A 25,752-nucleotide genomic window follows, 5' to 3' on the forward strand; every position below is an offset into this window, starting at 1 on the left:
CACGAGGCGGCTCGTGGGGTGCCCTGCGTGCCCCCCACTCCCGCAGCCCGCGCCCTGCTCGCTCACTGTTGGGGCACAGCGGTCAGGCTTCTCTGTTTGTTGTTTAAAGAAATCCTAGGGCGGGCGCGCGGCGGCATCTGGGGAGGGGGCGCAGCCAGAATTCCCTTCCAGCAAGCGCGTGAGGGGCAATCTCAACGCAAAACCAGACCCAGAAAGTAGTGACCAGCCCTCCTCGGATTACCCTTTATTGGCTCCTCCCTTGCTCCCCCCGCCCGCAGATCTGCATAAAAAAGGCCAAGAAAACTCTGGCTGTGCCCCAGCAGCGGCTCATTCTGCTCCCCCGGGTCGGAGCCCCCCGGAGCTGCGTGCCGGCTTGCAGAGCCTCGCCCGCGCTGTCTTCCCGGTGTCCCGCTTCTCCGCGCCCCGGCCGCCGGCTGCCAGCTTTTCAGGCACCCGAGTCGCACCGAGCGAAGAGAGCGGGCCCGGGACAAGCTTGGACTCCAGCCGCCTCTCCCTTCCCCGGCTCCGCTCCCTCTGCCCCCTCGGGGTCGCGCGCCCACGATGCTGCAGGGCCCCGGCTCGCTGCTGCTGCTCGTCCTCGCCTCGCACTGCTGCCTGGGCTCGGCGCGCGGGCTCTTCCTCTTCGGCCAGCCCGACTTCTCCTACAAGCGCAGCAATTGCAAGCCCATCCCGGCCAACCTGCAGCTGTGCCACGGCATCGAGTACCAGAACATGCGACTGCCCAACCTGCTGGGCCACGAGACCATGAAGGAGGTGCTGGAGCAGGCCGGCGCTTGGATCCCGTTGGTCATGAAGCAGTGCCACCCGGACACCAAGAAGTTCCTATGCTCGCTCTTCGCCCCCGTCTGCCTCGACGACCTAGACGAGACCATCCAGCCGTGCCACTCGCTCTGCGTGCAGGTGAAGGACCGCTGCGCCCCGGTCATGTCCGCCTTCGGCTTCCCCTGGCCCGACATGCTCGAGTGTGACCGTTTCCCCCAAGACAACGACCTCTGCATCCCCCTCGCTAGTAGCGACCACCTCCTGCCGGCCACCGAGGAAGGTAAGCCTTCCCGCTTGTTTCCCCACTCCCTGCTTGGCTGACACGCTCCCAGGAGATCCCGCCCCTGCCACGCAACCCAGTGCATCCCTGCTTGGGGTGCCAGTAGCAGGAAGGGCAGAAGTTCTTCCTGACCTGGTCTGTCAACACGACAAGCCTGTATCAAATTTGAGGCACCCCTCCCCCACCGCCCAAGTCTCGCATTCTGCTCCCGAGTTGTACCAGTTATACTTAAGGGCAGTTAAAAAAAAACCGAAGAACTGAACGGCGGTTTAAAAAAAAATAGATACACGATTATTGTTAAAGATGCTAGCTAGCACTGGAGCCACGCAGAGCGTTGGAAGTGGTGTTTGCTGGAGGAGTTGGTGGTGAGCACTCTGGCCAGAGGGCCCTCGCTCAGCCTCATTCTGCAGCTTCCTACCACTGGGCAGGATTCTAGTCACAGGGACATTTCCCGTACAGGCAGGAAAACCAGGATGTACAAGTAGATAATCTTTTAAGGTAATTTTTGTCCTTTGTCAATTTAGATTTTGGAAATAAAACCGGGACTGGCACGGAGTGTGTGGAAAATTGAGCATTGGTTGTAACTGCTCAGGTACTTGAGGAAGAGGGCGTAAAGGGAATCTCTGGAAATCAATTTTCTATCGCTATCAGTTTTTAACTTAGGAGTGGTTGTGATTAGCTGGAGAAAAATCATGCAAAAGAGATTCCCAAGTTTTTAGAAAACGGAGGGAGAGTTCCTGTGCAAAAACCATCAAAGCAATGAAAACCGCATGAGCTCTCGATATTTTTTCTGAAAGAAAAACATATACAATGCGCCTGAGCTGATTTGGGTCCCCTGGGTTGGAAAAGGGAGCTTCCTAATCCCTTTCAGGGCTTCAGCAGCCTCTCCCTTTCAATCTCTAGTTGTTTTCCTACAGACATCATTAGTTAAAGCAAATGCAGAGTTCTTTAGCAATCTTTCCTGGCAGGGACCATGAGTTTGCAATCATCTTATTGGTTAGATTTCTAATTTATTGCAAATGTTTGGCATTTTTCAAGCATTTGTCCAACATATACCATAGACCAACCAATACAGGTTAGTAACATTTTATATACATTCTGAGAGCTCCTAATTAGAAACGTTTAATTTTGTTTGGGTGAGGAGACTTAAGGGCAGTTTTATGTATGTTGCTTTTATTTCTTCCCACTATCAGCAGCAACATTACGCATCTTACATTTCTCCAAAAAGCCACGTTTCTCCTTCAAAATAAAAGTTCATGTTCTTCAAAATTCCATCTTTGTGATTTTTCTAATTTGATAAATAACACTTCTATTAAGTCACATAGTTTTCTATGAACATTAAATTTCATATTACGGAAAATCTTCTAATTTCACCTAAATTTTAAAGACATAATTAACACATTTATAAATGAGAGAAGGGAAATATAGTTGTTCTTTTTTTTTTTTACTTTTCCCAAGAAATCAGACTCTTAGAAAAGCTTTTAGGAGGCCTTCTGATAATTGTGCTAGTATACAATCCCTAGGTTTGATCAGACCACTAAACTGTTTTGCTTCATCTTTGATTAGCTTCAGAAACAGGTTTGTCTGTTTGTTTGTTTGTTTTGAGAGTTTGAAACAGGCAAAGAAGGGCAAGAAGAACCTGTACCAGGAGCTTGCAGACAGCAATGAAATGAATGCTGCCTAACTCAAGCACAATCTTGGCAGAAGGAACAAGGTGACACAGAACCACTTAGAGCAGGCTATTGTAATTAGTGAGATGTGTTTTCAAGGTGGAAACAGCCCATATGTGGAACACGAGCCAGTCACCCCTCCCAGTCCAGACTTGGGCCCCCTGAGATACAGAGCTCTGCTGAGTAGAGCCAGCTACACTGGTGTCCTGTGGCTAAGAAAGACAATCTTTTGGCTATATTTTATAGTTACCAGTTTTCCCAAACCCCTCAAAGATCTTTGGTTCTTTGGTTGCTTTCTCCTTCGAAAGGCCTTGGGAATAACTTTTTTAGACTGAATTTCCCAGAGCTTGGGAGGATGAGCTGAAAAGCTGCACCCTGACTCAGTTAACCATAACTACACACACTTGTACACTCTGCCCACAACTCCCTTTTTATTTGAGTCACAATTTATTAAACACAACAACATATAGGCATTCTCATTTTGCTCCCACCCCTCAAAAAAATGGGAAGCATGGGGGAACTTTCTTACGAATGAGTGATCCTACTTTTACAGAGGAGGCAGAAGCTGAGGTTAAATAGGACAATCGCTACTTTTGCCTGGATAAGTCTCTTTGAATTGTTTACAAACGCCACCTGCTGTTCCCTTTTAAGCAAACTCACTAAAGACTGTTTTCTACATTTCTAGCTCCAAAGGTATGTGAAGCCTGCAAAAATAAAAATGATGACGACAACGACATAATGGAAACACTTTGTAAAAATGATTTTGGTAAGTAATACAACAACAACAACAGATTTCACATTCAGAAGTTTTATTTACCAGTAAAGCTTCAAGGTACAAATCATTATGATGTTGCCAGATAAAGGTTGGGTAAATACCATTATAGCTCATGTTTCCCAAAACCATCTAACTTGATCTATCCTAGTTTCCTCCTTATGTAACTGTCTAGCATTGCGATGTATCTTGTCAGCTAAGACTCATTGTTCTGTTAAGCCAATAATCAAATAATGAAAATTATTCTGGTTATCAATTTCCAATGGCACATTTCAAATAATGAAAATTATTCAGATGATCAATTTCCAATGGCACATTTTAAATCTTTTTTTTTTTTTTTTTTTTTTTGCCAACAGGCATAATCCCGAGTCCTGTTTTCTTTTGATTACTTAACATGTGCACCAGGGATGGAAGTGTAAATATTAGCCCCAGCCAAACAGATTCAAGGCATTAAATTGGCCACAAATAAAAATATTTTTACTTTCTTTATAACCCATAATGATTTGCTCCTCTGTGCTCTACCATTAGTGAATATATCCAAGGCACTGATTAATAATTTGTCGAGGAGGGGTTCCTTAAATTGAAAAAGAAGAGTGGCTTACTGAGAAGACACCTAACATGGAACACCTAACAACCTTAAACCACCACCTTAAAATCCCTTTTAAAAGGTTTTTGTAAATTTTTCTATGACTAAGTCTAGACACATTTGCCACAGTTTTGAAATAGTTTTAAAAAGAAAAAAAAAAGTCTTAGAGATTTACTTTAGCAAGATACATGATAGATGACATGGTGTTTGGGGACAATAAAAAACACATGCGATATGTTCCGTAAGTTGCAAGTCACTCCCCTGAAAACAGGATCATAAGGGGAAAGAGAGATGGGACTTTGTCTGCATAGAACTCCACCAGCACCTCATCTGCTGACTTCAGGGCTCTCAGATCAGAAGAGGAGCCCAGCTAGACACAGGATCAATGCTAAATTCAGAGCTGGGAATGACCAGGAACTTCACCCAGAGGCATTCTTGCTTTTATCCTTTTCCAAGGGCAGGTACTTTTTGGTATGTCGGAATTATTGGTACCTTTCTAAAAAGTATTTATTCAGGCACAAGGCTGAACTTACTCATAAATAGACATGTTCCCTGCTCTGTCAATCAATAATGGAGTCTAATAGACCCATATTAACACTTATACATATTCAACATAGTCCTCGAGACTGAGGGAAATAACTCCAGCTCTCAGTCTCCTTACCTTGCCATCCCAGAAATCTCAGTCCTGGTCAGGTCCCTAAAACTCTAGAACCATCCAATCCCTACTCTTTGACAGCTCCAGGTCTCTTCCAGAAAGTGTCCTGGGTTTAACTCTGACTGGTCCCAGAACCACCATAGCCCCAGGGTTGGGAAAGGCTTCACACTGCTGAGGAGGGAGAAAGAAGGGAGGTAGCTCAAAGTCCTTAGCAACCTTTCCCCTCAGGAGGAGCCACAAATGGGGCTGACGGAGTTTCATACACCTGTTTTCAAATGTCCACAACCCTCAAACTGGCTGAGGGCCAGGCATGTTAGCAGCAGATAATTCCCAATCACCAGAGCCTTACCAAAACACAGTTCTCAGCCCCCATGCTATATCATTAAGGGCAAGATAGAAAAATATCATTTATATAAAATTTATATTAAAAAGTCTATAAAATATCATGTTCTTCTGGCAGTTTATATCCTTTGCACTACATATAAAACAGATCCTTCCTGACTTCCATGAAAAGTTGATTGTTATATTGTGGAGCTCCATAACAACTGGCTTTGGGAAACACACACACACACACACACACCTATTACTTGCTTGCTTTGTGGCTGACCTTACAGAATACCCCCTTTCTAAGGATGCCCTATCAAGACATGAGCCAAAACATGGATGCCTGTGTGCCTTAGTGTGCTCTCTCCTTACAGAGAGAAAGCCTTTCAAAACAACACAGAAGTTATCACACTTAAGGTATCACATGCATAGATACCTCACAAGCTTTGTTTTCTATTTCTTCACTCTCATTTTGACCCACAGAGGGATAATGAAGCAGAATTTCAAGAACTGCGTCATAAGATTGTTGGTTTATAGGCACTATTCCATCTTGCCTCTGTTCTCTGTGAATAATGGAAGAGTAGGAGGAACAAGCACAGAAATCTGATTTATTTGACTTGACTACTCTGGAAGGCATCACCTCTTCCCTACTGTGCTCCTGAAGTACAAGGGAAATTCAATGGTGCAAGTCCTGGCGAATAAAAAAACGGTTCAGAATTACCTTCCTATATATACAACCTATTGTAGGACCAGAAAGTATCATCACCTCTGCTTCCTATCCCATCCTGCATCCTCAGTCACATCCTCCAGGACAGGAAAGGTTATGTGGGGGATTCGATTCTCTCTGTTTGGGCCTAGCTGAAAATCCAAGGAGAAAATCTCTAATGTTTTCTCATGATAAACATTTGCAAAATTAGTTATTTTAGAGCTAGACAAAGACGACTAATAAATCTTCCTCCTGGTTAAAAGTGATGGTTTTTTCTGATGTTTGGAGCTTGAGAATGTTTCATTTGGCCAGGTGAAATCTTATATATGCCCTATCTGTACTACAGACAAGGCTCCCAGGTAAAGTGTAATCAGTCCATTTCTCCCACCATGGTAAGGTCTATCCAACACTCTACTCCCAATGCAGAGGACACAAGAGCATGCAACATTTCCACAAGTATGGCTTATTCCATGACTTGAGTCTCAAAAACTGAGAACTCAGTACCACAGTTCAGATGCATATCATACCAGACAAAACCATGGTTGGCCAAGTCATAGCATCTTTGATTTACCTGACGCAGCGTCTATAATTTCCTGGTTGGCTAGAAAGCCATACTCAGTCAAATTCCCTTTCTGATATTTAAAAAGAGAAAAAGAAAATCTCAAAAACAGTTATACGCAACACAGAAAAATCTTCCTCTATTACTAATTTAAACATAGATTAAACTCCATCAAAGTCAGGAAGTCATACTTACACATCATCTATACGGAATAGCTGTCAGGGTCACCCAGGGTCTTAGGACACATTGCAGCTGGGCAAGTTTATGCTGCAACCAGTACAAAAACATTGACATTGCCTCAAGACACTACAGTGGTATTACAGGAGGAGGTTTGGCAACCAGAGTTCTAGGAAACAACCTCAACTGGGTGACCTCATGCAAGTCACTAAACTTCTCTGGATTTAAGATTCTTCGTGTACTAACAAGCGATTTTAATGGGATGGTCCCTTCTAACCTTAAAATTCTATTCTTTTCCTGCTTTCATGGAGTCTTGAAATTTAATTCCAGCATGTACGTTTGTAGGGCTTTCATTCCCAGAGCATACTGTTCATGACTATAAAACGTGTCCTTTATAGTAAACCACTTACTTTTGGTCTTCTCATTCTAACGAGTCTACATATACATTTTGGAAACAGTACATATATGATCTGTAAACGCCTTGGCCTTGGACAGGCAAATGATAGCATATAAGGATGAGGTCTTCAGAAAAACACTTTTATGACTAAACATGTTGTGCTGTTAAAAAGAGACTTGCATATTTTTTCTCCTAGTTACTTTACCAAATCAAATGCAGCTGTAAGATCAATTCTCCTTCCCTGTAATCTGTTCTTTAGAAAACAATGATTGTGTGATACAGTTTCCTTACAGGTTTGTCCAAAAACCTCTCCTACATAATAAATTGAGTTTAAAGTTTACGGCCACAGAAGGATCATGTTTCACCTAAGAGTCAGGCATTTCTTTTCATGCTTAAGTTTCCAATAGAGGAAGTCATTTGTTGGGGAGAGCATGCACCACATGCAACCCTCTTACAAACACAAGGGTGGGTGAGGAAAGGAGAAGAAAAGTTCACTGAGTCCTGCAAAGAGAAAGAGTTTTGAAAAAATGGCTGATTGGAAACAAAGTGCCTGGCAAATGCTTTGAGGCTTAGCAGTGGAGCCACCTGCTGCCCCTAGCTCCCAACCCCTGATCTGCAGCCTCTGAGGGTCCCATTAGCTCTAGGAAGCCTCTCTTTCCTCGTCCAGGACAAGTCACATGAGTAGGCAGAATGGGGGGAGGTATAGTGTATTCCCTCATTATAACTGATATGACTCTTTCTGCCCTCTCTCATAGCACTGAAAATAAAAGTGAAGGAGATAACCTACATCAACCGAGATACCAAAATCATCCTGGAGACCAAGAGCAAGACCATTTACAAGCTGAACGGTGTGTCCGAAAGGGACCTGAAGAAATCGGTGCTGTGGCTCAAAGACAGCTTGCAGTGCACCTGTGAGGAGATGAACGACATCAACGCGCCCTATCTGGTCATGGGACAGAAACAGGGTGGGGAGCTGGTGATCACCTCGGTGAAGCGGTGGCAGAAGGGGCAGAGAGAGTTCAAGCGCATCTCCCGCAGCATCCGCAAGCTGCAGTGCTAGTCCTGGCATCCTGATGGCTCCGACAGGCCTGCTCCAGAGCACGGCTGACCATTTCTGCTCTGGGATCTCAGCTCCCATTTCCCAAGCACACTCCCAGCTGCTCCAGCCTCAGCCTGGACAGCTTCCCCCTGCCTTTTGCACGTTTGCATCCCCAGCATTTCCTGAGTTATAAGGCCCCAGGGGGCTACAGGAGTGGATAGCTGATTTCGCTTAAAGGAAAAGCCCACCCGAATCTTGTAGAAATATTCAAACTAATAAAATCATGAATATTTTTTATGATGTTTAAAAATAACTCACGTTAAAGCTAGTTTTGAATAGGTGCAACTGTGACTTGGGTCTGGTTGTTTGTTGTTTGTTGTTTTGAGTCAGCTGATTTTCACTTCCCACTGAGGTTGTCACAACGTGCAAATTGCTTCAATTTTCTCTGTGGCCCAAACTTGTCGGTCACAACCCTGTTGAGATAAAGCTGGCTGTTATCTCAACATCTTCCTCAGCTCCAGACTGAGACTCAGTGTCTAAGTCTTACAACAATTCATCATTTTATACCTTCAATGGGAACTTCAACTGTTACATGTATCACATTCCAGCTACAGTACTTCCATTTATTAAAAGCACATTAACCATTTCTATAGCATGATTTCTTCAAGTAAAAGGCAAAAGATATGAATTTTATAATTGACTTGAGTACTTTAAGCCTTGTTTAAAACATTTCTTACTTAACTTTTGCAAATTAAACCCACTGTAGCTTACCTGTAATATACATAGTAGTTTACCTTTAAAAGTTGTAAAAATATTGCTTTAACCAACACTGTAAATATTTCAGATAAACATTATATTCTTGTATATAAACTTTACATCCTGTTTTACCTATTCTTTGTCTTCTGTCTTGTCTTGTTAGTAAAAGGAACTGGGAATGGAGCTATGCATGAGACGTCACTTCCTTCCATGAGCCCAGCCCTCCAGCAGTTTAAAGTGATCTACTTCTCAAGTGACTCAGAAAGTGTCTCCCCCTCCACCACCCTGCCCCGTATCTCACAGATTTCACTGCTGCTGACCCTGTAGAAGCAGCGACTTGCAGCCTCTGGAAAGGGGTTGCCTTCTTTTGACCCTTCTGAGCAGTCCAGCTGCAGCTATGTGGAAACACTGCCCTAATCTTAAGGCTTATGAGCTTTACAGTTATGCTTTTCATTTTCTGAGATTTTTCATACTGAAAAAGGATCACCACTGCAAAAATGTTAATTCCTTCCTCAACTCAAATCTAACCCTCAGATAAAGAGAGCCATGATTTGGAGAGTATCCACTGTAATGCAAGGAGGAGGAAGGGGATGGTGAAAACTTGAATTAGGATAAAAAGGAAGAGACAGACATCTGTCCATTAAATGTCCCTTAGTCCTTTCCGACTGCTATAACAAAATACCTTATACTGGGTAGTTAATAAACAACAGAAATTTGTTGCTCACACTTCCGGAGGCTGCAAAGTCCAAGATCAAGGTGGTGGCAGATTTTGGTGTCTAATGAGGGCTCTCTGCTTCACAGATGGTGCCTTCTTGCTGTGTCCTCACATGGCAGAAGGGGTGAACAAGCTCCCTCTAGCCTCTTTTATAAGGGCACTAATCCTATTCATGGGGCTCAACCCTCACGACCTAGTCACTTTCCAAAGGCCCCATCTCCTAACACCAACACATTGCAGATTCAATCTCAGCAAAAGAATTTTGGAGTGGACACAACCATTCAGACCACAGCAATGTCCATCCAAACACTTCATTTTAGTATAGGATCTCCACAGCAATTCTATTAGGCTCAGAGAAATTAAGCAGCACAGTTCATCAGAGGCAGAGCCAGGGCTGAAACTAAAGGCTTCTCTGAACACAAATTCTGCCTTTTATTCAACCTGTAAGTGGATTATAGAAACATGATGGCACTCATTTATTCAATAAATATTTATTGAGCCTCTGCAACGTGTCAGGCCGTGTTCTAAGTGCTGGGGATACAGACATTACTCTTGGTTCTTACAAAGCTTATATGAGAGAGTGAAAGAAAATAAATTTCATAATTACATATTTATAACTGATAAGTTACAAATAGTAAGAGTACAGGTAATACATGAGGGCAATGGTTTCCCCATCAAATCTGGAATTTCTAGTGGCATTCATGTAAAGCCTTTATCTGATGACGTTTTATCAATGTAGTTTAAGTTTCCTGAATGTACATCCATGTTCATCTCTCTACAGCATCTCAATTCTTCTGGAATGAAAAGTTCCTACAGTCCACAGCCTGGGCTACATGGTTTGGATGGCCCCTTTCAGGCTACTCTGGGCTGCCACTTGACTCTGCTTCTCATCTATTTCTACAACTCAGGACCCACCCTACTCACAGGGTGCCTATGGGCTGGATTAAAAGGGGGTGCTCATGGATCAAGGCCAATACTCATTTTAAATATTTAGAGTGGGAAACTAGGGACCTTAGAAAAGGCAGGGCAAAAAAGGGGAAGATAAGATAAAACAAAAAGAGAGGAAACAGTAAACCAAGGAATCAGGAATCAGAAGTGGGAAATATGTACAATGAGCCAAAACTAATGGAAAGAAAAATTTGGAAGAAACTGACCCACCTGAATGTTCCCTTTCCATTTAAGCCAAAAGTCATGTGCTCATGGAATGGAATGCAAAAACTTCAATTCTGGGGAGCAGGTTAATGACATACATGCCTCCTTTGGTCATGTTTTAAGGAGTTAGCAGCTCTGGTATCACCCAAATGTCTGCCTCCTGTCATACATAGTCATGTTTCACTTAAAAACAGGGGAGTGTTCTGAGAAACACACTGTGAAACCATTTTGTCATTGAGTGAACATCGTAGAGTGTACTCACCCAATCCTAGATGGTGTAGCCTACTACACATCTAGGCTATATGGTAGAGCCTATTGCTCCTAGGCTACAAAGCTATAGAGCATGTTACTGTACTTAATACTGTAGTCAGTTGTAACACAATGGTAAGTACTTGTGTTTCTAAACATATCTAAATATAGAAAAGGTACAGAAAAATATGGTATAAAAGATAAAATATGGTACACCTGTATAGGGCAGCTCCATTATAATTTTATGGGACCACTACTGTATACACAGTCTATCACTGACCAAAATGTTGTTAGTGGTGCATGACTATATGTCTCTCCATAGACTTTCCAACTCTTCTACCTCACGCCTCTTGTTCGTATCTTTGATGAGGGCACAAGCCAATGAGACGTGCTCACTGGGGCAGAGCAGGTAGGTTTTTGTTTGATCATGATTATACCATATCAATAATCATGATTATATTCTTACTTTTTCAACTATCAGATTTCTTTTGTGGGCAGATGAAAATGTGAATGTCCATCCACCATAGGAAGAAGAAAGTAAGTAATCAAGAATATTGGACTTCTGAGTTTCCTAAGATGACTCATGATCTTAAAATGCCCAAAGTGGGGATTAGCCTAAATAGCCAGGTATAGTGGCTCACATCTGTAATCCCAACTACATGAGAGGCTGATGTGAGAGGATCGTTTGAGGCCAGGAGTTTGAGACCAGCCTGGGCAACATAGCAAGACCCTGTCTCTCAAAAAACGTTTTTTAAAAACTACATATCTGCTATGCATTTAATTCTTCTTCCCTTTAATAATATAGCTTGAGAAATGAGTTGTTCTATAAGAGGTATTTATAAAAGATTTTAGGACAGCATTTTCTAAGTGAACAAAGGATGAAGGCAGTGTCTACATGCACAAACCAGTATATTGAAATTCACAGGATTAAAAAGGATCAGTTTTGTCTAAAAACACCCTCCATTTCTGTCTTAGTCTGTTTTCTGCTGCTGTAACAAAATACCATGGACTGGGTAATTTACAAACAATAGAAATGTATGTGCCTCATGGTTCTGGAGGTTGGGAAGTTCAAGAGCATGGTACTGGCACCCAACAAGGGCCTTCATGCTGTTTCATCCCATTGTGAAAGGAGAAAGAGTAAGAGAGTGTGCAACACACAGAATGGAAAGGGACTAAACTTATTATTTTTATCAGGAACCCACTCCCACAGTAAATAATCCACACCTGCAATAATGACATTCATTTATTCACAGGGCAGAATCGTCATGACTTAATCACCTCTTAAAGGTCTCACCTCACAACACTGTTGCACTGGAGATTAACTTCCCAACACATGAATTTTAGTGGATACATTCAAACTATAGCAATTCCTGATTCCCTGTTCTCTCATTAAATAATTTGGCTGGACTTTTTATCTTTCAACTCTTATTTACTATCAAGTTTGCAATGCTCTTAATGGATGGCATTACCTTGAAAAGCAAATCCTGGTATATGTATCCCTCATGCAGTCACTGAATCTGGATTATTGAACAATTTGATTTTTGCCTATGAAACACACTGCACAAACACAAATTAATTTATTAACTCAGCAACTATTTACTGAGCACAAACTATTGACATTGGCTTATTCATTCAATAAATACAAATTGAGTGCTTACCACATGCCAGACATTGGTCTAGATGGTGGGTACACAATGATTTTGCCATCCTTCAACTTGTATTCCACAGGGATTGTGTTAGGCACTGGTAATACAGCAATGAATCCTTCTCAAAAGGAACTCATAATCCAATAAGGAAGAGAGGCATGCAAACAAATAACTTCAATGCTCTATGTTAAGAGGGAGATATGTACATGCACCAGGGATGGCTTAGAAGAGAGAGTGGTTCACTTGAGTTGAAAATAGAATGTTGGGTTTAAGTGGAGATTAGGATCTGGGTAAAGGTATTTATAAGAAGAGAACTTTTAATAAGTTGAACCAGAACATCTTCTATTAAGACACAGCCTTAGAAATTAAGTATCATCAGTTTTACATATTGACCAATCAATAATGATATTGTGCAACATTATGCTGAAGCTATTGCTCTAGACACTGCAAATAAATCTAGCATAAGACCCACAGGTTTTATAGTCAATAACATTAAAACATTCTCAACTTGCAAAATGTTACATTATTGCTCAGAAACAAATACTAATTAAACATAATAAAACAAAATACCTTAAAATATACTCCATTACTGTCCAGAGAGTGATACAGATAGGTAAATGCTAAAAAAAAGTTCAATTACTAAAGGTGTCAGTTAATGCAGATAGTGTTAGAAGGACAAAGCAAAGAATCTGTCTCAAGATGTTCCAGTTCAGAGTAGTAATAACCATTAATTTATCATTTTATGTTATGAAATGAGAAAAGCACTAGAGCTTGGTATCAGTAACCAGTACAAAATTTTCTACAGCTGAATCATCTAAAGTATATTAAGATAAATCACTTAACAGACTAGAAGCTGCAGTAAAAGTGTCAAGTTCCTTGGTGTAACTTTTGAAATTCAGAGAGACCTAGGCAAGTCAATAGTTTCTTCAAGCCTCAGTCTTCTCATCTATAAATAATTAAGAACTCTTACTCAGTAAGTTATGCCTAAGCTTGATACATTCTCATCTCGTTTCCATTCTCTATGCTGAAGTATAATTCTCAGAACTTGTTTCTGTGTCTGAAGACACTCACAGCAGGAAGGGGCACTAGTCTGCATCTGCTCTTCCCCACCACCAGTGCTCCACACACCAGCTTCTTGGCACACTGGGTAGTTCAGGGCCTGAATGGTAGCAGTTCAGGCAGGCAAGAGGAAGAATGAGATCACAAATATTATCTACTTCTCTCTTCTTTAAAAAAGACTTTTCCACCCCCAAAAGAAGACTCGAGCATTTTTGTGCTGCCCTCTTCTCCCTTGGCTTCCCTAAGAAGCATCAAGATTCCAGTCCGCAACAATCAAAGTGCTGAGAGTCAGTTCCATTACTCAGCAACCTTACACTGAGTACTCAGTATGTGCAAGGTACTGTCCTAGGTGCTGGAATTCCAATGATGACCAACACATGATGGCTACCCTTCAAGAAGCTCATGATCTAATGTAACAAATACACATATGACGACAATAGTAACTGAGACCCAAACCTCCCCAGACATCCCTAAACACAGTCTTCCTGGGCCCCATTTGTTCTTATGGGTAGCAATAAGTTCATATTAAAATAACACTAAAAATCAAAATCTCCAGGCCCAGAAAGTTTCACTGGAGAATTTTACCAAACATTTAAAAAAGAAATAACACCAATTTTACACAATCTCTTCCAGAAAACAGAAGAGGAAGGGATGCCTCCCAACTCGTTTTATGAGACTAGTATTGCCCTAACACGTAAACCAGACAAAGGCAGCACACACAAAAAAGAAAACTACAAATCAATATCTCCTGTTAACTTAGACAGGAAAATCTTCAACAAAATGTTAGCAAACGAAATCCAGGGATACATAAAAAGAATAATATACAATAACTACGCTGGTTTATTCAAAGTATGCAAGCCTGGTACAATACTCAAAAATTAATTCATGTAATCTACTATATCAACAGGCTAAAGAAAAAAATCATGATCATATCAATTGATGTGATATAAAAGCATATAAAATTCAATATTCATTCATGATAAAATCGGTCAGCAAACTAGGAATGCTTTTAACCTCAAAGAGCATCTACCAACAATCCTACAGTTAGTATCATACTTAACGGTAAGTGCTTTCATTCTAAGATCAGGAACAAGGCAAGGATGTCCACTCTCTCCATTCTTACTCAACATCATACTGGAAGTTCTAGACAGTCAAATGAGGCAAGGAAAAGAAACAACTGGCATACAAACTGTGTTTAAAAAAAATTGTCTATTTACAAATACAATTATCTACATTTTAAAAATCCCAAGGAATCTACAAACCACTCTGAGAACTAATAAGTGACTTGGGTAAGGTCACAGGATACAAGATTGACACACAAAAGTGACTGCATTTGTACATAACAACAAGCTGTTTGTTGTTAGTATAAAACATCATAACCATTTAGAATTGCTCCAAAGAAAATAAAATACTTAGGTTTAAATCTAACAGTGCATGTACAGGTTCTATATTTTGATAAATCCAAAATGCTGATGAAAGACATCAAAGAAGGCCTAAATAATTGGAGAGATATGCTATGATCATAGATTTGAAGACTTAATATAGTAAAAATGTCAATTCTCCCTAAACTGACTGACAGATTTAAAGCAATTCCTATCAAAATCTCAGCAAGCTTTTTGTAAACATGGGTAACCTTACTCTAAAATACATGTTAAAATAAAAATGCTCTAAACTAGCCAAAATTATTTTGAAAAATAATATAGTGGGAGAAATCATTCTTCCCATGTTGAGGCTTACTATATAGCTACAGTAATCAGGACAGTGTGGAGGACAGAACAGATCAGCGGAATAGAACAGAATCCAGAAATGAATCCAGACAAATATACTCAATTAACTTTTGACAAAGATGTGAATGGAATTCAATGGAGTAGAAATTGCCTTTTCAACAAAGGTGCTGGAGCAACTGGATATCCCACAGGCAAATAAAAAAATTAAAAATCTAAATCTAACATTGCATATAAAAGTTAACTCAAATGAACCATTACCTTAAGGGTAAACTATAAAACTATAAAAGTTTTTGAAAAATAAGACAAATTAATCTTTTCAAGACCTAGAACGTGGCAAAGAGTTCTTAGATTTGATACCAAAAGCACAATCCACAAAAGGAAAAATTAATAAAGTGAAACTCATAAAAATGGAAAACTTGGGTATTTAAAAGGCCCTGTTAAGAGGGTAAAAAAACAAATGACAGATTAAGAATAAAAGGCTTGTATCTAGAATACACAAAGAACCCACAAAACTTAACAGTAAAAAAATCAAACAAAGCACTTAGAAAATGAAGAAAGCATTTACAGACATTTCATGGAAGAGGATGTATGTATGGTTGTGATGGTGTCTGCCATAGGCATGGGAGGAGGGAGTGGTAGTTATGTCCCAGAAACTTGCCATCCAGGTCCTATGGGACAAAGGAGACTTTCTTATAGTGCCTCCATAATGGACGAAGCTTTGTGTTTAGGGTGCCAATAAAGTGGGAATTCCAAAAACAGGAAAAGAAAAAAAGCACTTAATTTTCTGTTTTTTCAAAAAAATCATCAAAATAGTCATCATGAGAGAAAACCAGATAATTGTGTACTTATTTATATTTTTTAAACTAAGTTAATGGATTTTGGTGTTTTTGTTTGTTTTTGGAATAAAATATGGGAATGGTGTGGGGAGGTCATAATAATCTTTTAAGTGTTTTGAACTTCTAACAAATTTAACACTCACTGATGAAAGTGAAAAGCAGGGCAGGGCTCCAAGTAAAGCATGGTCTCTAATACATTTCCTAGTCTAAAACCATTAAACACTTGTCCTACAGAGGATTAGAATGTGTGCACTGGCTCACAGCAATGCAAGGCTAGAAAAGAAAAATTAAACAAAAACATCCCCAAACCAGTAAAGTTAACCTCTGCCCAACAAAGCCAGATAGATCACCAATATGAATCCTTTACGATATAAGGAGTTACGTGGGCAAAGAAGAAGGTGAGATGGATGTGCTGAGAAAGGACAAAGTAGAGAAAATAGACAATTCAACAACAATATTTGGAGACTTCAAAACCATACTTTCGAGAGCAGAAGATCAACGAGGAAATAGAAGACCTGAATGATACTATCAGCCAACTAAACCTAGAAGACATCCAGAGAATATTCTACCAAACAACAGCAAAATGCACATTTTTCTCAAGTTGTTACATAAATAGGCCAAAGATAGTCCCTGTATGTTGGCCCTCATGTTGTTTACTTCTTCACAAGAGGCTGGGACCAGTAGTTGAAAGCCCATCAGGATCACACTAAATTCTTACATCTAACTGCCATAAATATATCCTAAATAAGTATATTTTTTGCCATTTAGTGCCTATCCTGTTTTGCATGCCCTGCAGTTTTGCAAAACAGAATAGGCTCTAAATGTATCCCATATCTGCTTGTCATAGATAAGACAAACTATGTGGCTAGAAAAGACCCCACCCAATATTGCCCTTCAAAGCCATCTGACCCCAAAACTCTCCACCTTGCTGCTGAGTGACATCACCTAGACACATGAGCCCCACCTCCAATTCCCCTTCCCTCTAGAAGTTCCCTTACCCTTTTCCCCTTTTGGATGGTGGCCCTGTCTCTCGAAGGTCTCTTGCTGTGAGAGACTTCCTCTCTCCTGCAACCCTGTCCAAATACCACCAAAAAAAGCTTATTGTACAACACTGCCATCTTGTGCTCCTGTCTTTCCTTGATTAGTCCCCAAATCCTTGAACTTACCACACAAGAACAACTGGAGCATTCCCCAGGATAGACCACATTAGGCTGTATAACAAGCCTCAATAAACTTAGAAGGACTAAACCCACACAAAGTATGCTCTCCAACCACAGTGAAATGGAGTTAGAAATAAATAACAGAAGGAAATGTGAGGAACTCACAAAGATACAGAAATTAAACAACACATTCCTAAATGTGCTTGACATTTAGGTGAATGAAAACAAAAACCCAACAATGCCAAAATGTATAGGATGCAGCTAAAGCAATGCTCAGAGGGAAATAGCTGCAGATGCCTATATTTAAAAAGAAAAAAAGATCTTTTTAAAGCAATAATCTAAACTTCTACCTTAAAAAATAAGAGTAAACGAAGCTCAAAGCAAGCAGAAGAAATGAAATTATAAAGATTACAACAGACTTAAATAAAATTGAGAATAGGAAAATAATAAATAAAATCAATGAAAAGTTTATTCTTTTAAAAGATCAATAAAATTGACAAAACTTTAGCTAGTCTGACCAAAATAAAAAGAGAGAAAACCCAAATTACTAAAATCAGGGATAAAAGTGGCCTATTACTACCAACCTTTCAGAAATAAAAGAGATTATAAGATAATACAATGAACGATTACATGCTAAAAAATTGGATAACCTAGACAAAACTGAGAAATTCTTAGAAAGACAAAAAATTTCAAAACTGACTCAAGAGCAAGTAGAAAACCTTTATAGACTTACAACAAGGGAAGAGTTTGAATCAGTAATCAAAAAACTTCCCACAAAGAAAAGTTCAGGCCCAGATGGTTTCACTGGTGAATTCCAAACATTTAAGGAAGAATTAACATCAGTCATTACAAACTTTTCCAAAAAAAAAAAAAAACAGAAGAGGAGGGAACATTTTCCAACTCATTCTATGAGGTCAATATTACCCTGATACCAAAACCAGGAAAAGAAATCGCAAGGAAGGAAAACTGTAGACCAATATTCCTTATGAACATAGACGCAAATATCCTTAACAATGAAGCTGTATATTAAAAGAATTATACAACATGATCAAGTGGCATTCATCCCAGGAATGCCAGGTTGATTTATCATATAAAGAACAATCAATATAAGACACTATATTCATGGAATAAGAGAGAAAAATCACATGACTATATCAACGGATGCTGAAAAGCACTTGAAAAAATCCAACATCTTTTCAGATAATAACACTTAGTAAACTAGCAATAAAAAGGAGCTTCCTAAACCTGATAAAACCATCTACATAAATCTCATAGTTAACATCATACTTAATAGTGAATGACTGAATACTTTCCCTTTATGATAAGGAAAAAACAAGTATGGTACTCTCTCACCACTCTTATTCAATATAGTACTAGAAGTTCTAGGCAACACAATATGGAAAAAAGAGAAAACCAAAAAATGAAAGAAAGAAGCAGAAGGGAAAGACAGAGAGCCTGAGAATTCAGATTGGAAAGGAAGAAGTAAAACAACTACCTCTATTCACAGAAAACATGATTTACATATAAAAAATTCTAAAGAAGACACTGAAAAACTACTACAACTAATAGGAATTCAGCAAGTTTACAGGATACATAATCAATATGCAAAAATCAAATATATTTCTATAGCAATGAACAATACAAAAATAAAATTAAGAAAACAACTATTTAGCATTAAAAACAATAAAATAATTAGGAATAAGTTTAACAAATGAAAAGTGTAAACTTGTAAACTGAAAACTACAAAACATAATTGAAATAAATTTTAAAACTAAATAAATAGAAAAGCATCCCACATTCCTGAATTGGAAGACTTAGTATTAATACAGTGATATTCCCAGATTGGTCTATAGATTCAATACAATCTTATCAATATTCTAGCTGCCTTTTTGGCAGAAACTGACAAACTGATTCTAAAATTCTTATGAAAACGCAAGGCACCAGGAATAGCGAAGAAAATCTTGCAAAAGAAGAACAAATTTGGTGGGGTGGAGGGAAGAAAGAGCAAAGTTGGATGACTCACACTTTCCTTTTTTAAAACTTAACACAAAGCCACGACAATCAACACACTGTGGTACTGACATAAGGATGGGCATATAAACTAATAAAACTGAATTCCAAAAGAAACCATTATATTATGATCAATTGATTTTTCACAAGGGTGCCAAGACAGTAATTCAATGGGGAAAGAATAGTCTTTACAACAAATGGTACCAGGACAATTGGATAGCCACATGCTAAAAAAGAAAGAAAGAAAAGAAAGAAAATCAAGAAAAGAAGGAAGGAAGGAAGGAAACTAAAACGAACTTGGACTCCCCACCTCACACCAAATATAGAAATTGATTCAAATTCAATCAAAGACCTAAACCTAAGAACTAAAATTATAAACTCTTAGAAGAAACATAGGAATAATTTTTCATGACCCCGGATTAGGCAGCGGTTTTTTAGATATGACACCAAAAAACAAAAATGGGTAAATTTAAAATTTTCATATTTTGAAAGTTTTATCAAATAAATGAAAAGACAACTCAAAGAATGAGAAAAAAAATTTGCAAAGCATATATCTAACAAAAGACTGGCATATAGAATATATAAAGAACACTTAAAATTCAACAATAAAATAGCTAATAACTCAAATTAAAAATGGACAAAGGAACTGAATAGACTCTTCTCCAGAGATATTCAAATGGTCAACCTGGGCAACACAGTAAGATCTTGTCTCTATAAAAAACTAAAAACTTAGCCAGGTATGGTGGCATGTGCCTGCAATCCTAGATACTGGGGAGGCTGAGGCGAGAGAATCACTGTCACACCCTGCACTCCAGCCTGTGCAACAAAGTGAGACCTTGTCTCAAAAAAAAAAAAAAAAAAAAAGACATTCAAATGGACAATAATGACACAAAAAGATGCTTAGTATTATTAGTCTCTAGGAAAGTATTTAATACAAATCAAAGCCACAAAGAGATATGACTTTATACCCACCAGAATGGCTAGAGGCAAAAAGTCAGATCATAACTGTTGGTGAGAATGTGAAGTAATCAGAACCCACATACATTGCTACTGGGGTTGTAAAACGATGCAGCTACAACTGGAAAACAGTTTACCAGTTCTTCAAAATTTTAAACATAGAGTTATCATATGAACCAACAACTGTACTTGTAGACATATACTCAAGAGAATTAAAAACATATATTCATAAAACATTTGTATATGTATTTTCATAGCATCATTATTCATAATAACCAAAAAGTAGAAAAAACTCAAAGGTCTATCAAATGATGAGTGGATAGATAGAATGTAAATGTCTTTGTAATGAAATATTATTCAATTATAAAAAGGAATGAAGTACAGATACATACTAAAACATGGATGAACCTTGAAATAATTATGCTATGAAGCCAAGCACAAAGGCTTCTTGTATGATGCTATTTATATATAATATTTATTACAAACCATAGAGACAGAAAGTAGACTCGTGGTTGCCAGGGGATAGAAGGGGGAAATAGGGAGTGACATCTATTTCTTTTTGGGGTGATAAAAATGTTCTGGAATTAGATAGTGGTGATAGTCATTTTGTGAATATACTTAAAAAACACAGAATCATAAACTTTTTCAAAAAGGATGAATCATAAAGTATATAAATGATACCTCAAGCCTGTTTTTTGTTTGTTTGTTTGTTTGTTTTTTAAGGCAGATGTTCCAAGATCACAGAGTTAGGGTATATTATAATTAAGACTTGAGGCCAAATGTGTTTGATCCTAAATGCCACTGTCTTAACTACCAACTACATTCCTGTACCTCCTTCCTTTCTCACATTATAGACGTCCTAGGAAATGTTATTCACTCCTGGAAAGTTTGCCACTGTCGAAAACTAAATCTTTATCTCTAACCTTTCTTCTGACTTCAGTTTGTCTCCTAACTGTGGACAACTATGTCTGTGTAGCCTAGAGGTGTCTCAAAATGAATACACATTAAACCAAACTTAACTTCACTTACCACCTTTTCTTCCTTTTCTGAATAGTCTTATTGGTAGTTAATCCCTTATTGGCTGCTGTCCTTTCCATTGCTCATGCCATTCAGAAAGCAAAGATAATTACCCCACCCTAAGTTCAGTAAATGATCAAGTTTTTCTTGCTTAGGTTACCAGTTCTGACCATGTTATTTGGCGATTCTTCACGCAAACAACATATTACCAAGAGGCTTTTTCAACTTCACTTCACTGCTAATAATGCCTTAAGTATATACTTACAGTACAGACAAATTAACCAAGGGGTAAAAATAGAGACCCTCTCTCCAAAACAGTCCAGAGAGCAAGGCAGGGCTCTGATTCAAGTCTTGTAGTGAGTGTGTGGGCCCAGACAATGCCCTTCTCCCACATTTATCACAGGCTAAAACTTCCTTTGAGTTGTTCACTTAAAGTCACCACTAAAACCATGGCCATTTTCAAGGGTATCTGTAAGATCATCAGGAAAATCTTACACTAGTAAAGCCTAACTATTCCTTAGATTACCTACTAAACATCACATCCAGGATGGTTTCTAAAATTTTCCTTCTTTCAAAGCCCCATAGAACGTTTTTACTACAAAAATTAAACATATTAATCAATTTTATATCAACATATTTAATTTTAAAAATACTCAAATTTAGGCCGGGGGCAGTGGCTCACACCTGTAATCCCAGCACTTTGGGAGGCCGAGGTGGGTGGATCACCCGAGGTCAGGAGTTCGAGACCAGCCTGGCCAACATGGTGAAACTTGATCTGTACTAAAAAGGGCGTGTTGACAGGTGCCTTTAATCCCACGTACTCGGGAGGCTGAGGCTTCAGAATTGCTTGAACCTGGAAGGAGGAGGTTGCAGTGAGCAGAGATCAAGTCACAGCACTCCAGCCTGGGTGACAGTATGAGATTCCATCTCAAAAAAAAAAAAAAAAGAAAAGAAAAAAGAAAAATACTCATACTTAGATAACATGCCTAGCACAAAATTTTTGTTTATAACCACTTAGTAACTTGGAATATTTGAAATCCTTTCCACAGAAAAGGCAAAATCAACAACAAAAAAAACCCAAAACACAGATATTCTATTTCTGATACTCCCAAATAATGTAAATGTGTTTTATTTTCCTGTGTGCACTATTCTAGCTATTCTGCAAAGTGCTAGGATTACTGCATTTATAGGATAAATTTAAAAACCAACTGTATTGCCAACACTCACTTGTGCCACATATTGTCAGCAGTTACATGGCTAAATACCAAAATGTATGTTCACTCAATACAAGGCTAAGAGAACAGGTGGAATGGAGCAGACCCAGGCCTTACCATTCGCACTGCTTGCCTTCTCCCACCCATATCTTGGCATCTCTAAGTGATGGCAAAAGCATATCCCATTTTGAGCAATAAATTATACAATAAGTAGTAGATGCTTATAAGAATATATCATAAAATATGAGTATTATAAGATATACTCAACTTTAAAAGTATAAACTCATTATAAAATAAGGAGTATACACTCTGCACTGCATGGAAATACGTTAAGAGCACATTTTTTAAAAAATTGTATAGGTTTTTGGGGAACAGGTGGTATTTGGTTTACATGAGTAAATTCTTCAGTGGTGATTTGTGAAATTATGGTGCACCCATCACCCAAGCAGAGTATACTCTGAACCCAATTTGTATCTTTTTATCCCTCAACCCCTTCCCACCCTCTCCTCCTGAGTCCCCAAAGTCCATTGTATCATTCTTATGCCTTTTCATCCTCATAGCTTAGTTCCCACTTATGAGTGAGGACATATGATGTTTTGTTTTCCATTCCTGAGTTACTTCACTTAGAATAATAGTCTCCAATCCCATCTAGGTTGCTGCTAGTGCCATTGATTCATTCGTTTTTATGGCTGAGTAGTATTCCATCGTGTATGTATATAACACAATTTCTTTATTCACTCATTGATTGACGGGCATTTGGGCTAGTTCCATATTTTTCCAATTGCGAATTGAAAAGCACATTTTATATATCTTTTCTTAAAGTCTGTATCCTGCGCCAAGTTCTCAATGGTCCTGTAATGGATAAATAAGGAAAGGCTGTGGCCACACTGACAATGACACCCTCTCCCTCCTGGAGGAACCTCTGCAGGTGATGAGCTAAGGAAAACCACCTGTCCTCACTCTCCCTGCATAAGCCAGTGAGCGGCCTGGGGGCAGGAGCGCCCATTTGATTTGGCTCCAGGCCAGGTATTTACAACCTGTAGTGGTGCAATGAAAGAGGATTGAAAGAGGGTCTCTGTTCTCCATGCGTTTGCAGTGGGTGGCTGACATACTTACAAGCATCTTTAAAACAAAGCAGTCTGGAGTAGAGGGAGATGCAAAAAGCTGGGAGCAAAAGGCTGAGAGATGTATTGCCACTGGGTTCTGAGAAAGACCGGGGAGGGAACAGGAGAGGGGTGGGACTTTGGCAGATTTAAATGAGGAAATGAAAGGGCTTCACAAGCAGAGGGGATGGCCCAGAAGTCCTTATTCATCTTTATTTGTAAAATGAGGATTATTATAATAACCTACCTGGTACCGAGTGTAAGGTTCTAATCATGAGTTGTCCTGGTTCTTGGTGCGTTGAACAAAGAATTGAACAGCACCCGCGAGCAAGCAATGAAAGCCTAGATTTACTGAAGCAGAAGGCAATAGGACCGACAGCACACTTCACAGAACGCAACCAGAGCCACAAGTGGCTCAACAGCCCGGGTAGCAAAGTCTTCTGGGGTTTCAGTACCCTCTAGAGGTCTCTCATTGGTTACACCATACGTAAATGAAGGGCTAGCTCACCGCCAATCAGAGGCCAAAGTGAATTGGGCTGCAGCCAATCCACGAAGGTATGATTGGCACCCTATGCAAATGAAAGTCCTAGAATGGCCCACTCATAGGCCAGAGTGCAGGTTTGGCCCGTGGCCAATCAGACGCTGGCATAGACTGGTGCCTTATGCAAATAAAGGTCCCAGAATGGACCGACAGTAGGCCAGAGTGCAGGTTCTTCCTTTTAATTTAGTTCCAGGAAGTTTGCGTGAATTGGCCTTAGGTTCCCTGCCTTCAGACCCCATTCTCCCGCCTCAATAGTGCTGTTTTAGGATTAAATATATGTAAAGCACCTGACACTATTCAGGAGTATAAAATGTTTTAGCTATTGTCATGGGTAGAAAGCAGAGTAAGAGTTCAGGCCAGAAGGAGGGCAAAAAATAACTGTGTGCTCTTGGTGTTTCTATAACTGATTGTTTCAAGCCCCTAGGGAAGACAAATATCTAAAATCAAGAAAAAATAAGAATATTAGTACTTTTCTTTCACCAGAATGTGACTTTTTGGGACATAGGTGCACGTGATCTTGCACCTCTGGCAATTAATCTGAAGTATAGGAATTATGAGGGCAAGTCCTTGGTCTTAATTAGAAATGAAAACAAAAACACAGGACACGGTATCAGGACAGCGTTCCCTGAGGGCACCTCCAGTGAAGCAATGGGCCTCCCCACACAACCTAGGGGTTAGGCCACTGGAACAGCAGTGGTTGCTGCTCCGCATTCTTAGATAAAGCAATTCATCTCTTTTGACTTAAATGTCTTCATCTGTGAACTGTGGATGGTGACACCTATCACTGGGAGTCCTTTTGAGGATTAAATAATATCAGACATATATCGCACTTAGCCAGTGCCTTGGCACACTGTTGGTGTTTGATAAATATTAACTCTTTTTATAGGTAGGACAGTGGAGACTAGCTTGCCTGGGACGGGCTGTTTGGCTTCTTAGTAAAGAAGAAACTTCTTAGAGGAGGCACTGGGGAAAGGAAGACAAGGAGAGGGGAGGAGAAGGAGCCCCATCAAGGATTTAAATGTGGTTTTCCCTCCTGCTGAGAGGGCCCCTGCACTCAATAAACTGGAATGACCCTAGCTGAACTTCCAGGCTTGAAAGTATAGTTGTTTTTTAAAAGGAGTTCTTCTTTTTCAAGATCAGTTGTTCAACAGAACTGAAAAGCTTGCCCTCGGAAGAGGCTCAATCCTAAAACCTGCAGGGTAAACCATTAAAAGAAAGAATGTGCCATTACTCAATAGGGAGCAGGGAGCACCATGCATACACTGTCTGAATGCTGCGACTCTGCTGCCTCTTCTATTCGAAATTAACCAGAAATCCGAGAACCTGAAAGCTGAGTCCTAGCTAACATTATTTAAATGAACCGGCTGTTGCACAAACCTTAAACCACATGTCATTTGGTTGCGGGGCTGCCATGGGCCAAGAGACATTAATACTGATGGTTCCCAGCTCACAAATGAATTGTGTTCCAAACGTGCACTTGGAAGGCTGTGGTTTGAAAGGCAGAATGCACTTTTCCATAGAAGCAATGTTATAAATGGCAATTAGGGCTACAAGCCAGCTCACAAAAAGCCATGTAACCATGATATATCTAAACACCACACATTTTAGCCCAAAAGAGTGGAAATCAATAGTGTTACAATACTAATAATTAAAGGATGAGAT

General features: G+C 39.6%; 1 protein-coding gene across 1 annotated transcript; it reads left to right on the forward strand.

Moving 5' to 3' along the window:
- Positions 1 to 282: 282 nt before the first annotated feature.
- Positions 283 to 8,839, forward strand: SFRP2 (secreted frizzled-related protein 2). The gene is made up of 3 exons (XM_011969371.1): positions 283 to 1,063; positions 3,419 to 3,499; positions 7,665 to 8,839. The coding sequence occupies exons 1-3, from the start codon at positions 562 to 564 to the stop codon at positions 7,967 to 7,969; spliced, it is 888 nt and encodes a 295-aa protein (XP_011824761.1). The 5' UTR covers positions 283 to 561; the 3' UTR covers positions 7,970 to 8,839.
- Positions 8,840 to 25,752: the final 16,913 nt, after the last annotated feature.

The sequence above is a fragment of the Mandrillus leucophaeus genome, unplaced genomic scaffold (assembly GCF_000951045.1).
Source record: "Mandrillus leucophaeus isolate KB7577 unplaced genomic scaffold, Mleu.le_1.0 Scaffold888, whole genome shotgun sequence".
Lineage (NCBI taxonomy): Eukaryota > Metazoa > Chordata > Mammalia > Primates > Cercopithecidae > Mandrillus > Mandrillus leucophaeus.

Excerpts from the sequence above, each read along its gene's own strand:
- SFRP2 (XM_011969371.1), top strand. The coding sequence starts at position 562 with ATGCTGCAGGGCCCCGGCTCGCTGCTGCTGCTCGTCCTCGCCTCGCAC. Across the intron at positions 1,064-3,418 it reads CCTGCCGGCCACCGAGGAAG|CTCCAAAGGTATGTGAAGCC; the intron begins GTAAGCCTTCCC and ends CTACATTTCTAG. Across the intron at positions 3,500-7,664 it reads ACTTTGTAAAAATGATTTTG|CACTGAAAATAAAAGTGAAG; the intron begins GTAAGTAATACA and ends CCTCTCTCATAG.